Genomic DNA, 18,484 nt, shown 5'->3' on the forward strand with positions numbered 1-18,484 from the left:
TCATGGTTTATGTGATCATAACAGTGTTCATTATTTAAATGGTAATACAGCCATTGACCCTACACATAAGTCAAGATGGGCAAAAGGTTGAAATCGCCTGACTATTTGTGCATCCCCTTGGTCTCCCTCCCTACCTCCTCCCTCCCTCTCTGTCTCTGTCTCTCTGTCTCTGTCCCTGTCTCTCTCTCTCTCTCTATCTCTGTCTCTCTCTCTGTCTGTCTGTATGTCTCTCTGTCTCTGTCTCTCTGTCTTTCTCACTGTGTCTGTCTGTCTCTGTCTCTCTGTCTGTCTGTCTCTCTCTCTGTCTGTCTCTCTCTGTCTGTCTCTCTCTGTCTGTCTCTCTGTCTCTCTCTCTCTGTTTCTCTGTCTCTGTCTCTGTCTCTCTGTCTGTCTGTCTCTCTCTGTCTCTCTCTGTGTCTGTCTCTCTCTGTCTGTCTGTCTCTCTCTCTGTGTCTGTCTCTCTCTGTCTCTCTCTGTCTCTCTCTCTCTCTCTCTCTCTCTGTCTCTCTCTCTCTCTCTCTCTGAGCATCCAATGAATAAGAGAGGCATGGTTGTCCAATATCCTGTCATATTTATATCCTTTTCCTTCAAAGCGCCACAAATCTTTAAATATTACTATATGAAATAATCACCAAATAGACAGAACCGATGTTAATGTTACATATCATAGCGAAAGCTTCGACCCATTCAGATCTTTTCATAGTCCTTATTTTGCATTATATTTAGGTTCATCACACCAGTAACTGTCTTTTCCTTTTCTGTCAACGATGTTTTGTTTTATATACTTAGGAATGAGCTTAAATATAAATTAATTAAAGATGGACTAATGGATTATCGTGATCTTCTCCTTTGTCGACGAAAGCTTAGGTGTCAGAGCGTCAGACACTTTCAAGGTTTGTAGGTTCTGAATCCAACCAGGCCAGCCCGAGTCTGCTTCTTTGACGTATCTTTGGGAAAGAAACAATTAACTCTAATTTCCAATATAATCCAAATGATATAGCAAATAAAGCTTTAAAAGTGTCGTTACAACCAAAACACCAAAGCAAACATCTTTTCACGATACAAAAATTGTAAATGCATGTGAATAAACCTCATTAAATCGCGGATGTTCACAAAAAATATGTCATTATAAAATTGTTAAAGCAAGAGGCTCTTAATACAATATTGCAATTAGTAAAGGAAATATAGAACACAAAGATGAACAGTGACTGAGGAAACAAAACACGAGAATAAAAAACGAAACAAGATATAAAAACTAATTGATTTTTGACGGGTTATATGTATAAAGATGAATGAGGAATAGAGCGAAGAACTAAGGAACAGAAGAACAGAGCGATAATGAAAGTGGGAAGTGCACCATTTATCCCTGCCGAGTGTGTCCGCTACAAAATGTTGTTCTATCATTTTGTGCATATTCACGATTACCTTTATATATTGATAAGTTGATTGTTTTCATTTTTGAGTTTCTATTTTTATTCACATTGATTAAATCAGTATAAATTACACATATGATTTATACATGAAAGATGGTTTTAATGAAGAAAGTAGAGCACTAGGCCTACAGACATAAATTCTTGAGTACGGAATTCTCATCAATGCATTGACGTACAGGTGCAAGAAAATTAGAGTGGAACAGAACGCGAAACGACGAACTAGCAAGAGGTAATTAAAATATTTTAGTATATTTAAAGTTGACATAAGTCATTATTCTGCTTTAATTAACAGTATTACCAATCTCTCTCTCTCTCTCTCTCTCTCTCTCTCTCTCTCTCTCTCTCCCTTTGGTCTGTTTGACTTAACATTTACTATCATTCTTCATAGGTCCTTAGACGTTGTGGTATTACATAAGCGAAGCTCCTCTATTCTCATCTTTTCGTGGATTTTCGCCCTTATCTTGATACAATGGTCAAAACAGAGAGAGAGAGAGAGAGAGAGAGAGAGAGAGAGAGAGAGAGAGAGAAAAGAGAGAGAGAAGGCGCGGTCTTTGGATATTTTCATATTTAAATATTAAAAAAATCGATTTATAGAACCTTATATTAGGTTTAAGAAACAACAACAGAATCAACAAAGCTTTAAATATATTACATAACTCTGTCCCATAACCAAAACATTTAGCTTACTGTGTCGACCGGCGATTGCAACGTTGTATCATTGAATATAAAAACACTTTGGTTAGGTCCCAAGAGAAGTGTAAACTTACCGTTACGAACAACGATATTTTAGGTTACTTAGTGCCATTGCAGTTTCAATCTTTTTTATTGAACCCAATTTCTTTTTCTCTCTTACTTCAGATTTCTGCGCAATTTGTCCCTCCTGCACGAGAGGGGATTGGAAAAAGGAAAAATAAGGGATTGATATTAGATTGTGTGCTATGTTAAATTCATTTAGGAAAAGAGGAATATTATTACTTTTTATCGTTATTTTCATACCTCACTAATGATTAATGATTAGAAATTCATCATTGATCTATAGGAATAGACCCATCAGCACAGAGTTCCAAGATTGTTTATATATCCGTATTATTACGCCATGGTAATAAGTTTGTAACTTTACCCAGTATCTTCATAAAAACCTATAATTAGCTTTCAAGCCTGACAGTGTTGCTATATTTTAAACAACGTACGATCAGTTTTCACATCCGTTGGTGTGGCAATACTTTATGTGATGATCATTCATCCGTACGAGCTTTATATAGGAAACTCGATCATGTTTACTATTCTTGACACGATAACAGGATTTTCTTCCTCGTCCACTTCTTCTTCTTCTTCTTCTTCTTCTTCTTCTTCTTATTATTATTATTATTATTATCTTCCCTGATTACGCATTTACACGATACATTTTTAGAAGCATTGTTTCACCGGAATGAATGAATGAACGAATGAATGAATGTATGAATGAATGAATGAAGCGAAGACAGATACAAATAGGAGAATTATGAAATAAATGAATTTACAAATGAATGAAAGAGGATAAATAAATAACCATTACAGGAATGCAAGAATACAATACCAAATAGAATCCTTTCTCATCTTATTCATCAAATGACCATTACAAGCTAGTCAGAATACATGATCAAATAGAAACCTTCATCCTCTATTAATCATTAAATAATCATTACACCGTGTAAGAAGACAAGTTTCAATAGAAACCCTATTTCTATTAATCATAAAATGACCTTTACGAGAGTGGTCAAAAGAAATCGCTTCATTTCGCACATGATTACTGCAACAATAGTAACCCAGGAAATAAAGTAATAAACTGTAAAATTACGAGAATCAAGAAATGCTACTTTTGATGAGGGCAGGGATATTTAACGATTTATTTTGTTGTTGTTGTCTCTTCATACCGAACAATAGAACAGTTTTCTTAACAACAAATAGCTCTCGTGCACGCATATGTAAAAATATAACATTATTAAAATTATTATTTTTACAATTCTGATGTGAGATAATAAAATAGCTATCTTTTAAAGATAGTTCATTAATTCCAAACTTGTTTATATGAATTAACTTGAGTATTGACATGTGCCGTCTCGGTGATGACACATTTATTATGCTATAAATAGGAATCAGGCAATTAGCTGACCAGGTAAAGCGCTCGCTTTCCATGTTGGAATGCATACCATACATCTCCAGACTGGTTCTCTTTCAAGTCTTCTGTTACAAGTTCGCAATTTATATTTTGCGTTAATATTTTTACACATCGAAATTTTTCTAATGCTGTCTGTAAAGGAAAGATTTACAAATATATTTTGCTGTCAAATCTGGACTTCTAGAAAGAGAGATCGGTAATCAAATTTGTCGAATGTTTTGTTGTTGTTGTGTTTTCTTCATTTCGCATTCGAAATCAAATTTCCAGTAGCTATTCCAGTATTCTCTCTCTCTCTCTCTCTCTCTCTCTCTCTCTCTCTCGTATGAGGATGAGAGCGCGTTCTTTTGTGGAACTGGGAAGGTAGCTTTGAAGATTATGGTAAGCAGCTTGTTTCGTTTACACGGATAAAGTTGTTGTCTTGGTGATGATACCTTTTGTTTGTTTCAATACGTCGGGGAATCAGCTCACATAGTAGAGCGCTCGCTTAGCATGCGAGAGGTACCGGGATCGATACCTGGATTCTCCACATTTTTAAACATTATTTTCTAAACTTTGTAATTTTAAACTTGGAACTGTTGCATCGCCGATACTTTTCGAAGATTATAGCGAATATCATCATGTTTCGTTTCACGGATACCGTTGCTGTCTTGGTGATGACGCATTGAGCTTGTTGAAAAGATTTGGGGATTAACTCAAATGGTAGAGCGCTCGCTTAGCATTCGAGAGGTACCGGGATCAGTGACCGGATTCTCCAGGCAAGTATTATTGATTTTTTTTTAAAAAAAAACTTTCTTTAACTGTCATCTGTTGTGTCACTGATATTTTTTCGGTGGCTGGGTTGCCATTACTGCCATAAACGAAAATGCCATGTTGTTCCAAGGGAAAAAATAAATGTACATTTATTTATATTAATTTATTTATGTTACTGTGATATGCGCACTATTACATAGATCCCTATATCTCTCTCTCTCTCCCTCTCTCTCTCTCTCTCTCTCTCTCTCTGTCTCTGTCTCTTGTGTGTGTGTGTGTGTGTGTGTGTGTGTGTAACTGCTGCCAAGTGAAGACCAGCTGTTGAATACACACCAACAAATGGGGACTTAAAAGTCAAATGGGGACCCGATTCAAGTCTTTACTTGCCAAAAATGACAATCTGAACTGTCTCAGTTGTCGGTTCTTTCGAGAAGTGTGTAAACCCGGGTTTACACATACTACTGGAACCGCTGTATTTTCATACACAATCTCTTTACACTTTGTCGTTCATGCAGCTTTAACAATTCAAGTGATTATTTGCTCTGGAAATACAAAAGTTCTTTGATAAAATTCTTGGAGAGAGACATTCACTGGAATTTATAGTGAATTCAAATCCGGAATTATAATACTGTTATTCAACCGAAAGAACTTTGACTCATCAACATTTTACAAGCTAAAACAGACATATCAACACCTTCAGCTTCGGAATTTGTTTGGACTTTATCTAAATGTTATTCAGGACTTTAAATTATTAGGACTTGCGTCTGTAAATCTTGATTATTTTGGGATTTAAATCGCAAAACTGTAAGTTCTTTTTCATTGTCACTTTGTAATCTAGAGAAATAAATTATTTGATGAACTTTACAAAGCTTGTTGCTGTTCGCTCTTTCATGTTGCTTATTTTAAGAGCATAGACTCGTACCAAGCGGCTTGAAGCTCATCGGCATGATCTATGTGTGTGTAGTTATATTTAGCAATAACATAATAAGCCTCAAAACAGTCGACAACTCAGCGCCTAATTTATCTGTCATCAACTTTCAAAGATGTTTTGAATTTTTTCTTAGCAGTCCTCGTGCGGCCATGAAGTAGATTTATTGTTTCCACATTTATACATCATTGGCCAATACAATTTCCCCATGTTACATATTTATTAATCTTGTCATCAAACGCTGCAAGAGTACAAAGGCTTCTAATCCACCACCAGGATCTCAGATAACAGTCAAATTAAGCCTTCACAACTAAATTATTATACTACAGATAATGTCGACAAAATTTCGGGAAAATGTCAACTTAAATAACATCTCATCTGAATTTGTGTAGACAAAATAAAATTATGTAATCTGATTATATAATGAAACCAAGACGAATTGAGCGCAAAACGATCATGGTAGCATTTTGCAGACTGACTGGTATATTGCATGGCATAGAAAGGAAAGGAATTTGTCTTGTTGCTTCTAGTTTACAGAGGATACTGTATAAGTAGCAGAACGTTTACCAAGAAAGAAAATCTTGTGGAAAATGTTATAGGAACAGTTTGTGAGCGAATTGTTCGAAAACGTTTCAAACATACAGCAATATTCAGACACACGACATAATAATTTTGTGGCGCTGCAAGTGGTCGTGACAAACTTAGTCTTGTTAAGCGGAAATAAATATAACCATATGGCTACATGTCCTCGTAAGAATAATTTAATGAAACTAATCTGTCGCAAAAAAGTCTTCCACAAGAAACAGACATTTCTGATGCAGGCTACGGCCATGCTAACAACATCTGGAACAAATCTGGCTGCACACATATGGGTGAATATCATGACGTATGGATATTTACCCATATGGATATGGGTATGGATAATCATGTGCTCATAAACGGTTTTGAAAATGTGCGCGAACTGTGTATGACATATTACAACTTGGACCCCGCTTGGTATTTCTATTGCCCTGGTTTGGAATGGGCTACTGGGCTTAAACTGACACAGGACAGGGTGAAGCTGCTGACTGATGTCGACATGCATAGCTAATACAAAAAATGGATACGGTTAGGGACTTTCTGTAACCAATCGTCATCATTCCGTAGCCAACAACAGATATTCGCCTGGATATGATGAATCGCAGGAACCTGCGTATGCCACGTATCTTGATAACAAAAGTTTATATGGCTGGGCTATATGTTTCAAAAGTTGCCGGTAGGTGGTTTTGCATTGATTGCACTAAATCGAATAATAATTACATAGTAACTACACTGCCTACATTTTAGAAGTTGATCCTTATTTGATTGCATACATAAGTTTAGATACAAAAGGGCTTAAGGAATAACATGGCTTGCAAAATGTTTAAATTCCAAAGTTAATTCCATTTTTGCTAGTAAAGAACGCCATGTTATTCACCTCATAAATCTGTGGCTGTTCTTGGATATAGGTGTAACACTAATTAGAATATACAGAGTTGCAAAATTCAGACAGCTTGGCAGAACCCTTGCATTGATTTTAGCACGAAAAGAGATCCGCTGAGAAAATTAATCTTGAACTCGATTTCTATAAGCTCATGAATAACTCTTTTTGGCAAGACTAAGGGAAATTTCAGAAAATGAGTTAATGTAGAGCTTGTTAATGGTGTGACACGGCGTGACAAACTTGTGACCGAACCAGCTTTTGTTTCTCTAAGATATTTTATGAGAACGGAGTTGTTGTCCACCGAAGGAAAACACATCCGACATTTAATCAGCCGATTTATGTAGGCTTCTTTGTTTTTGAGCTGTCCATGTAGCTGATGCATGACTTCCATTAAAATGTTATCAAAGCGAAACATGGCAATAAAGCCACACTGCTGGTTACTGACATAGACTAGCCATGTTATGAAAGCATAACTGAGGATGCGTATGAATAGATGACTGCAGTGAAGGACAAATTTGATTTATTCTGGTTGTACTCGCGATGACGATAGTCCACGTAGCAAGTTCTATTACGTTAGCACCAAAGCATACAGTCAAATTCGAAGAGGAGTATATGGTAGACAAAGAAGAAATCATCAACCTCGGAACTAAGATGCACATCTTACGGCAGATGTCAAACGCGCTCAAGGTATTGACAGGAGCGTTGATGAGTATGTGGCAGCGCAATCTGATGCAAAACAATATGAGAACATGAACATATTCTGGTCTGATCTCCATCTTTTGAATAAGATAGCACTAAATAAAATGGTCCTATCTGAATAAGATGACAAGCACTATAAAGTTCCTGATGGAGACAAGACATTGGCTAATGGATATTTCATAAATAAAGCAGAAGATATGTAAGTGATAGATGTCTTTGGAGAGGTTACTGTAATTTAAGGTCAACCAAGAAAATCAACCAAAAAAAAAGAAACTCATACTGCAAACAACAGATTGTATGCTGTTTCAAGAAAGCAGAATGAAATCCAGCAGTCACGAATAGGCGAATAAAATTTGTTTCTTTTGCCATTGCATCAAAACAAAATATAGAAGTGGTCTATGTATGTTCTCAGATTTGACGACTGAGTCAAAAACGTTTTGTTTGATTATTTCTATCTCTGTTGCATGTTCAGAACGCGATATTTTCTTGTGTTTAACAACTTCACCGCGCAGATGATTTATCTGTCTTTTAACAGTCTCTAGGCTATAAACTCTGTTATCTCTTTTATTTCCGTTCAGATCGACTAAAAGATTTTTCCCTTTGATGCCAGGATGCTAGAATCAGACCCCAGCCCAAATGTAAAGACAGACAGGCAAACCCCGTGAGGTAACGAAACTGAGGCCGATATAGTATGTTGCATGAATTATTGGGAGCCTTTCCACCAATAACCTGATACGCAACCAAAGGCAAACAGGTTTCTTTCATTAGTCGATTCTGATGATATGCAGCAGTCGACCTGCGACATCAGTTATCTCCCCTTGATATTGACCCAAATCATGAAGAGCAGCTCCATATTTGATGGCGTATTTTATGACTGACTTACTTTGAAATGTTACGTAATATATTGACAATAAAAACGAAGTCTTATTATATTTTAAACCTAAACTACTGAGTTTAAATATAATTAATGCTGCGTAAAGGTCCAGCTTCTAGCTGATTTGGATTAAAACTTCTATCATCTGGTTGTATCCTTTTCTGTCAATAAAACATATCATTAGGCCACGAAACAAAGCCGTCTTTGAAAAACAATGAAATGATCAGATACACACAAACGTCAAAATACTATTATGCGGGTTTTGACCAATTGTTCTAAGGTTATGCGTGGATATAGGCCTTTTGATTTGCCAAAATCATGCAATGTTGCGTCACAATATGAGACGAAAAATTAAACAATACGGTAAGAAGAAATTGCCTGAAGAATTATAAACAAATATGCCCAATAAACTAAAAAAGCAAAGAAAAATAAATTTATAGCATCACTTGTGAGTAGTACGTGTTTGATTTGTAATTGGTCACAATATTGATCAAAACTAAAGTTTGTCGCATATACACGGCCATTATTAGCGTAATCAATGTGCAGCACGTGCAATGCATGATATTCGCCGAATAGACATACAAATTAGAAGAAAGTTGTGATGACCCACCCGAGTGATTTGAACAAACTTCCACTGGTCTTAATAATTTGTCTCAAAATTTATACCATATACATGATGTTGATGCAAGTTCGAAATCAGTAGTAGTAGTAGTAGTAGTGGTAGTCAGAAAACACGCTGGTGGGTTGTCCAGTATGGATGTCTTTATGTGACGAAGTGGGCTATTGAATAAGGTTTTCTTTACGAGGGCCATTTTGTCTACGCTATTGAAGGACTCGGATCTCTACTGTGCCATTCCCAACTTTATTTGATGATTTAAAAAACAAATTTTACTTAATCAGTGAATTGATCAAGAGGATATGAAGAAAATGTCCTTTCTTGATAACAGAGTTTTAAAGCATCTAAGTCCTTTTGAAGATCTTACAACTGATGACTGCCATCAAAATAATGGCAGGGTTTGCGCCTCAGTCAGATTATTTATGTTCCATTCAGTGCCAGCTATACAAACTATCGAACATACCGACTTGAGCTATTTGCTATATTTTGTTATTTTACACATTTAATAGATAGTGCCGACGATATTGGAGTGATGTACCTTACGATGCACCACTGAGGCAACCTGGGCTCATCCAATGGTAGGTCTCCAACCTGGCGAATCCGTCATACAAACGAATGAACCAACGCCGCTCCTCTGATTTGGGTCAAACAGTCGGATAAAGCCTTCATGGCGAGCCTACACTGTACAAATTGCTTGCAAATTTACGTTATCCAAACTTACTAGGCTTTAAATAATGTTCGATATAATTAGTGGAGTGTCTCAGATTGAAATGTTTTCTCTTAGCAATGTTGGAAATATAAGCGGATGAAAAGGTTTAGCCTGACTTTGGCCAAAATGGTCAAAAGATGAACTCATGCGTTTCATACTGAACTTGGTTCATTGTTTGTGAGTTTTTAACTTCATCGGAACAGCACGAGTCCATTAAGCTGAAGTGACTTTGAGTCCTACTATGGGCGAAACTGTGAATGTTTACTTGAACACCGTCCAGCCCCAATAACAACTACTCAGCCTTGAAAAGAACATATGTATGCATGTATGTATTTATGTATGCATGCATGCATGCATGTATGCATGTATGTATGTATGTATGTATGTATGTATGTATGGATGGATGTAACCTCAAAGTCAAATTATTGTGCCCAAATAATTGTGAGTAATAATAACTTTCATCCTTTACTTTTTCACCATTGGGTCAATAGGCTTCATTTTTACGATAAAGGACAACTCGAATGCAAAGTTATGGTTGGATGGAGAGATTGATAGAGAGAATCATACACGAGGGTAACGTTTTACACAATGTGAATGAAATATTTAAATAGTACCAATGTTCTCCTTTTACAATGTTTTACCTTATTACACAGCTTTCAATATTTAAGACATGTATTATATGATTATATAATTTTCCTCGCAAATGTATCGTATAGTCGTAGAGCAAGGTGCATCGTTCCATTTCCCAACGAGCCACATCAGAACACAGTCCTCATTTGTCCCTGCATTATTCGGTTCCCCATCACCCCAGCGCGCGGTTCTTACCGGAGTTTTGCTCTTCATCCAGATGAATTCACCCTCATATACTAAATCAGTGGCTCCGATCCATGCATCGGCTGAAAGGTATGACATCGAAGAATGAATTAGATGGTTATTGTGGGAATGGTTATAACACCTTGAAAGACCTAGCTATTTAGTGGTTTGAATTGAAATAAATACATGTGATTCATCCCTCTTTTCTCAGGTAACTTAACTCCCTTACCACACACTCCCTTGAATCACTCAGTAAAACTTATATAGGTCTTGCTCACGTCGTTACTATAATGTTATCTAATAGGACCCATCTCATCATGATTTCACCAATCACAGCCAAGGAGGGTAGGCTGCCAGTTATGACCATTCACATTAGTGGTTCGACTGTTGATGGATGCGGACGAGTTTTATATTCAACCTAATGTCTTAAATTATCTTGATTATTTTTGAAGATACTTCATACTAAATATCTGTATTACAACAGGCTCCTGCAGCGTTGTTGTTGTTGTTGAGTTTAATTATAGTGGCGTGCGCACAATTGTGCATGTGCCACTTTTTTGTGACTGCACCGCAGCCTGCTTGTTGTTGCTGGGGAAGGGGATGGTACCACCTCCACAAAAATATTATTGTCAATATCTAAAATGCCTTGTTAAATGACCGCTTGTTTGCATTGTGTCTTCGATTGACTTTTCTTAGTAGATTATTCTCAGATTTGTGTACGGAATATAACACTAATTGGATAAATTTTTGATATGTTTAAATTTTTATCAATTATACACAGAAAAGCATTTCTAATGCCGGTACTTTTCAGCATGGAAGATTAGGACTCTGTATACATATATTATCAAGTCTAACATCGTATTCTAATTTTTAAAGGGCGCCCCGGAAGCTCAAATTTATATGGCGTCGGGATCGTATTCCAACTTTAGCGGGCTCGAGACCCATCCTCCATGCCAGATCGGGTCAGCTGCCTCGGTGTGTACTTGAGAAAGGCGTTTAGCTCCCATTTCGTCAGCATAATATAACCAATAATCCGTTAAAAGCAATCTCACACCCCACACACATCCCAGCTTCATTTTCTTCGAGTTTTGCGGGGATACAATGCTAGTTTCTGTTCGGATTTATTTTGTAGAGCTATTTAACAGTTTTAGGAACATAAAAGTCAGGCGTCATGCCATTTATTTAAGTTTTTGGAATACCACTGCTAGACTATCTTTACCAGTGAATGACAGTGACGTACTCCTCATTACTCCCCCCACCTATCCCTCCCTACCCATCTCTGCCGTTCATAGGGTTTGTTTACATGTTTTTCTCGCGGAGACATTTGTCGTCTATTCATCAGTATTTGCTATTTAAGGAGAAAGTTTGACACCTCGAGTTATTCTTACATTTCCATAATACTCGTATCGCATGGCGATACCATTGCAGCAATATATTTGTGTCTGTATGCACTTTTCTATTTTGTATCAACAGTCCCAGTCCTGTGTTTGTGTTGAAAATACTGGAATTATTAATTTTAAATGTCCTTTTCTGTTGAAGGTTGACACATAAGAATTAGCGTTCTTTAATGTTGACGAAATAAAATATTTATACACTAATTATTAAAATAAGTAAAGAGGGTCAGTCCGGTACATTTTTGGAAATATGGATTGGTCTGTCAACATATGAAGTTTTCTTAAATAAGGATTTGCAATTTTGTTTTTCTACGACAACGATTTGGATTGGCTTGTCATCAAGCATGTTTTAAAATGGAAGAATATGAGCCACATTTTACAATGAAGACTTATCGATTAATTTTCCACTGCTTTACGATACCTTTATCTTTGTTAGTACTGCTTTTTCTTATCATAACTCTTTTCGCAAAAAGGTAAATATATGACAAAACAGAAGAACTTGCCGGTATATGCTTGTATCTGAGTTACTCTCACTACAATGTTTGAACCTGAGATTTCAATCTTCAGAGAAGTTAGTTTATGCAGATATTTTTATGTGATTCATACAATTAGATGAAGCGTATAAAGGATTGGGGGAAACGCTGAAATTTTCAGCTTCTGAAACGCATCTACTTTGTTTGAACCCCATCATAATCAAAGAATGTATACGTTTTCTTGAATAGATATAAAGAAATATTTCACAAGTGTAGTGAAAATATTGTATTTTCACGAATCTGTGAGTGAGAACACAACGTTTCCACTTCACGAGAGAATTATTTCCTTATAGCTACTAAACAAAACCCTAAAATATTTTTATTACTTATTGCTAAAGGCAAAAAACGGCTGCATTGTGATATCGATAACAAGAAGTTCAGCATTGGACAATAAGTTTAGGACAGTGATTTGTTACAAATTTATTTTATACATACAGTACTTCAAACTGTATATTCAATCAAATTAAAAGCTGTTTTCACACGTAAATGAAGAGATTTGTGTATTATTTTTTCTTTAATACACTTCTTGCACGAATTGATACTATGCATCAGATAAAGGTAAAAGCGTTAACATTGGTAAACCACATATTTTAATGAATGGGAGTCTAAGGATTTTGGTTGCCTTTGTTGTTTATTTCTGCACTGAAGCAGGCTTTTAAGTAACCGACGATTGTCACCTAATTTGGGTTTGCAAACAACACTCATCAATGCGTGAATTCTCCATCGTTTTCAGACACGATTATAATTTTGATGAAACTTAATATCGCTGTATAAACAATTTTATTTCAGTATTCAATCAAGATTTTCTCCCCCTAAAAATGTGTAGCGTTTTTATCATGGAGTGTAACATATATACAATACTGTATGTGTAACACAGAATATCAAACAGTAACAGGCCATGTAAGTTCAGTCATTGACAATTTGAATAATTAATGTGGAGAACTAATTATAAAAATGTTAATACTTGAAGCCAGCTTCTGCTGTTTGAGATTTGTTTTTAGGCATTTTTGGCTGTGAATCCTAATATGTACTAGGAGAGAGAGAGAGAGCTAAGAGAACGAGAGAGAAAAACCTAGGTCTAAATATATTGTTTATAGTTGTAAATTAATTTTAAAATATCACTTACATAGTTTGTTCAGGACAGTTCCTTCCAAATTCTTAAAAAGGACCCATCTGGTAGACAAGCGTTTGACCTGACACTGCTTTATTAGATCAAACAATTGTTTTATAAAGAAAACAAAGGAGCCTGAAAAATGTTGCTGAACAACGTGTACGAAAACTATTTTCAAAGGGATTGAAATCATTATTCCAATGTTAGCAAGAACAGAAAAACCAGACTGGTTTCCATTAATAAATCGCTCCATATGTATTGAAGCTACCGGCACGTAAATGTGAACAGGTTGTTTTGCCCAAAGGCCGCTTCCACCATAAGTCATGTTCGTGCCTACCATGCAATGTCACATATCTGTAATCATAATTATTACGTTCAAATAGCTGGTATGTTGCATTGTGACCAAAACGAAAATAATGTTTAGAAATTTGAAAATGACACATAACAAAGCTTCTATGGCATAATTACAAAACACTATACATTTATGATATCTTAATAAGGTTTTTAAACACTAAATACATATTTCTTCCTTAATCCTTGACTAATACATTTATAAACACCACTTTAATAAAATTATTCGTAAAACTTTCTACATATAGTCTATATATTCTAGATTTTTCAAAACAAACACCACTCGTGAAATACAAAAATAGGACGCAACTCCCAACCCCCACCTTGATAAGAAATAATGATAATTGGATAAGAGTGTTTCAAAGCAACATGTATGCGTCAGTTAATTGGACCTTACGAATGCGATTAACATACCTTTTTAACATTTTGTTCATAAATTGTGTCAAAGCACTAGAAATAAAAACACTCAAAAACAAATAGATTTTGTGAACATGGGGATACTTTACTTGCACTTTCTGTATAATTTAGATTGTGAATTGATCAATTGTTAAATTCCTATCATTTAGGCCCATGCTTGTTTGCGTCTTTCATTTAATATTCACAGGATGTTCTGACAAATTGTTTATATTAGTGACTACAGTATTACAAATAAAATAAACTTGTTTTTTGAAATGTATAAATACTACCTGAAAACATTAAAGTCGTAGAAAAAGACAACCATGCACAATTAAAATTATCTTTTGCAGCCCACCCATTTTCTTTTAAATAATTCTCTAAATAAGATTACTAGCCTATGACTACTATAACAATGAAATATCCGGGATATAATCTGCGCTTACATAAAGTTACATAAAGTATTAGATGTCGTTATAGGACATCAATTTCTAGGCCAATACAAATATTTTCCAGTATCAGCAACAAGCTGAAATAAGTTAGTTGACACATAATAGAGTTAAACGGTTGAATCCCTGTAGAAACAGGCATGTAAAGTTTCGCAAACATAACCGTGTTTCTGTTTTATTTGTTTTGTCTTGTCTATGTTGAGTATTTGCCTTTGAAAAAGACTCTTTAAAGGGTCGAAAGCGCTCAGGCTAGCTAGATATTATTTTTTTCGCACTGTTCGTTGTCAAATTATTGCATATATATATATATATATATATATATATATATATATATATATATATACAGTGTGTGTGTGTGTGTGTGTGTGTGTGTGTGAGAGAGAGAGAGAGAGAGTTTGTGTTTTTGAAAGCAGGAACCATGTTGTCGACATGGATTAGATTTCACTTCCACATGTAACGTAAATCTGCAAGCACCATTATCTGAGCCAGGTCTGTATCTAGATCGGTGTATTCACATCATTTCATCGATGTCGTGTATACATACTAAGACGTTAGTGAGAGATAAAGAGATGATAAAGCGATAAATAATTTAAGATGTCTAATATTGGCTACTAAATAGTATCCAGTTTGTTCATATATGCCTTTGCTGTCATTTGATTATTTTTATATATTAGTATTATCTATGTTCTGCCACTGTTAAATGATTAAAATATGGTAAAGATTGTGATTGTGTTCTTGGATACATCGTTTTCTCTGTTAGAACATTTTAAATTTAGTTTCCCTGGCCGAATTCCTAATTACGATGTTTTCCAAAGTTATGGTCATAGCGTTCCTTCGTTAATACGTATAACTGGTTATACCGTTTGATTTATGTGGTTCAGCTGGGAAAATTAGATAAAATATACATTTATATCACCAGAGGAGCCCAAGTCAGATAAACAATGCCTGGCGCATCAATAACATAGGTGAACCAACAAAGTATCCTGGCAATGAAAACCTGATAATTACACATAATTTGTAATCATTAATAACAAAGGCGTAAAAAAGACAACATATAACAAAGCCATGTTAATCATGCCTCATTCATAATCGGTAATTTAGAACTACTGGGTGCTGGTTCCATGTAATTAAGGCATGAAAATACATTTTGTATTTTGTACTTATTTTACTAAGTAATTTAGAAATATCTTTTAGCTAGGTTCTATACCTTAATGTTAACTAATTGAGTGCAGCTTGAAGTAACCTCTCTTGTATTCATGTATAATCCTGACTTTTGTGAAAATTACTGAACATTCAACGTTCAGAAAAGAAAAACAAATCTCGTTAGACACAAAGCTACAAATAAAACATTAAAACTCAAATCATTGAAGTGCTCTAATTTTGCGAAGCTTGACAAAAGAAATTGAGCGTGTAATGAATGCACTCTCTGCAGTTGTTATGATTTATAATGCATGGCGTGATGTTTCCACAGATTAGGTTTTTAAAAACAGAATTGTGGGGTTTAAAGCCATTTTTCAGCACATGATAGGCTGTGCATGGCTGCCAGTATTAATGGTGGAGGAAAAACCCCGGGAAGAACCACCGACCCACGAGAAGCTACTGGCAAGCTTTCTCGCATACCCACATTGGCCGAATCCTAGACTCGAACCCACGCAGACAGTGGTGAGATGGCAGTGATCCGTAATGGAGAGCGCTGTAGACCACTCGGCCACTCGGGGCCCCGTTAAGCTAATAACTTCTTTGTTAAAGTAGGGTTTAGTGAGCAAACAAATGTCATTACTAGTGACAGTCATGCTGATTCTGACGTTCATTATGCTATGGTGCGTGGCGAATCCTTTGATCTGGTAACGAGGATGTTGATTTCATCGATCACGTTCATTCTGATCATGACGTAGTAGCACTTGTGATGTCAAGAATTTAAATGTCCATTTGCTGTACCACGAAAATGTTGTTTGTGAAAATAGTGATCACAAGGAAGCAAATGAGCTATTGAAAAAAGACGATTTCACATAAAAGTGATTTTTATGATTCACCGGCTGGTACATGTCCACGTATATCGATACTTTCATAGGATATCAAAGTCTACTGGCTTATCATTTCCTTTTTCATTATCACATGTGTTTATACATATGTATGCTACCTGTAAATTGTATTACTGTTACATACGAGTTCTGGCAGAGAACATACCGATGTGGATTTTTAGGTTTAAGAAATCATTGTCCCCTGTTCAACGTTATAAACAACAATGTTTACTGTCTATCTATCAATATGTCTCTCGATATAATGAAGAGACACAAATTACAGAAACCCAACGTTTTTCACTAAAATGAAAAACATAGTAAATATTCATGACCATACCAACCTGCTCCGAATAGGGCCAAAAGTGGCAGAAACGATGTCATTTTGAATGTTTCACTTTCCGGTGACATGTCCCTCCAACAGATGTTCACGCTGGCATGGGTTGTCCTCATAGGCGATATATTTGTTCAGTTCGTATATCATATTCTGACCGATTTTAAATGTCAAAGTTTATCTGTTGCGTACCAGATTCTGGTTGATAGACATATCATTTGATCTACGTGAAATATGAGAAAGTTGAAATATGGCAATGGCTCATTACTTTGAGTCACGTATTCGGCGGAATGTCTTCATGTTCATGTATATATTGTCTGTATACCCGTATATGTTTGTAAGCATGCCCTAAAGTGACTTTCATTTAAGCAGAGAACTAAGTTTCAAAAGAGTTTAATAGACTATAAATTCATACGTGATATGGCTCCCGATTATCTTAAATGTAACTTTAATTTTGTTAAAAATGTACATATGTATTAATTAGGATCCATCCCAAACAACAAGTAATATTTACCTAAACTAAATTCAAAGTTTTATAAAAAGGGTTTTGCTTTCTAGAGCCAAACTATGAAAATCCATGCCACCTTATATAAAGTCAGTACTGACTTATCATTTCCTTCTGCAGGATAACATGCATTTATCCATATGTCAATTGTTTGGAAATTGTATTGCTATTACATTAAGAATTCTAACAGCATACCAGTATCGGGTTTTTCGTTCTAAAAATCCCTGTCCACTGTGAAGCGTAATAAACAACAATTTTTCTCTCTCTTTATATATAATATATATATATATATATAAAGAGAGAGAAAAATTGTTGTTTATTACGCTTCACAGTGGACAGGGATTTTTAGAACGAAAAAAAAAAAAATATATATATATATATATATATATATATATATATATATATATATATATATATATATATATATATATATATATAAACTGAAAGTACGGCAAGTACGGCAGCCAATTATTCCACTACAAAGGAAAATATAGCTATTGGTCACCAACATGGAAACGTTATACCAACCTGCTCCAAACAGTGCCAAACGTGGCAAAAATGATATTATTTAGAATATGTTTCTTTCAGCTGGAATGAAAGTATCTGGATAACGTGCGTCTGCAATCTATTCCCCAAACAGATGTTCAAGCTGGCATGGGCTGTCCTCATGAGCGAGATATTTGTTAAATACTTATATTCTGACCGATTTTAGATGCCAAAGTTTATCTGTTGCTTGCTCAGAAGAGATAACCTTTAATCTTCATTCAGTATGAGAAATTTGAAAATGGGGCGATGATTCATTACTACATGTATTCGTCTGAATGTCTGCACGTGCAAGTACATATTGTCTGACTGTATGTATGTCTGTATATGTATCTAAGCATGCATGTATGCAAGGACGAAATCTTGGAATCTCAAGGGATTCTATTGTACTGCAATGCTTGCTTGAGAATT

At 35.5% G+C, this 18,484-nt stretch overlaps 1 protein-coding gene across 2 annotated transcripts in view; it reads right to left on the reverse strand.

Moving 5' to 3' along the window:
* LOC149782160 (cGMP-dependent protein kinase 1-like) overlaps positions 1–18,218 on the reverse strand; it is a 39,764-nt gene extending 21,546 nt beyond the window's left edge. The window contains exons 1-2 of one of the 2 annotated variants that reach the window (XM_089934835.1): positions 18,059–18,218; positions 10,455–10,525 (exon numbers count right to left, since the gene is read on the reverse strand). In XM_089934835.1, the coding sequence (XP_089790961.1) occupies positions 10,455–10,472 (18 nt within the window). In that variant the 5' untranslated portion in view covers positions 10,473–10,525; positions 18,059–18,218. Of the gene's footprint in view, positions 1–10,454; positions 10,526–17,035; positions 17,141–18,058 lie in introns of those variants that run through there. The other variant, XM_089934834.1, reaches the window with a different exon arrangement.
* Positions 18,219–18,484: the final 266 nt, after the last annotated feature.

The sequence above is a fragment of the Sinohyriopsis cumingii genome, chromosome 15 (assembly GCF_028554795.1).
Source record: "Sinohyriopsis cumingii isolate HCF-2022 chromosome 15, ASM2855479v2, whole genome shotgun sequence".
Classification (NCBI taxonomy): domain Eukaryota; kingdom Metazoa; phylum Mollusca; class Bivalvia; order Unionida; family Unionidae; genus Sinohyriopsis; species Sinohyriopsis cumingii.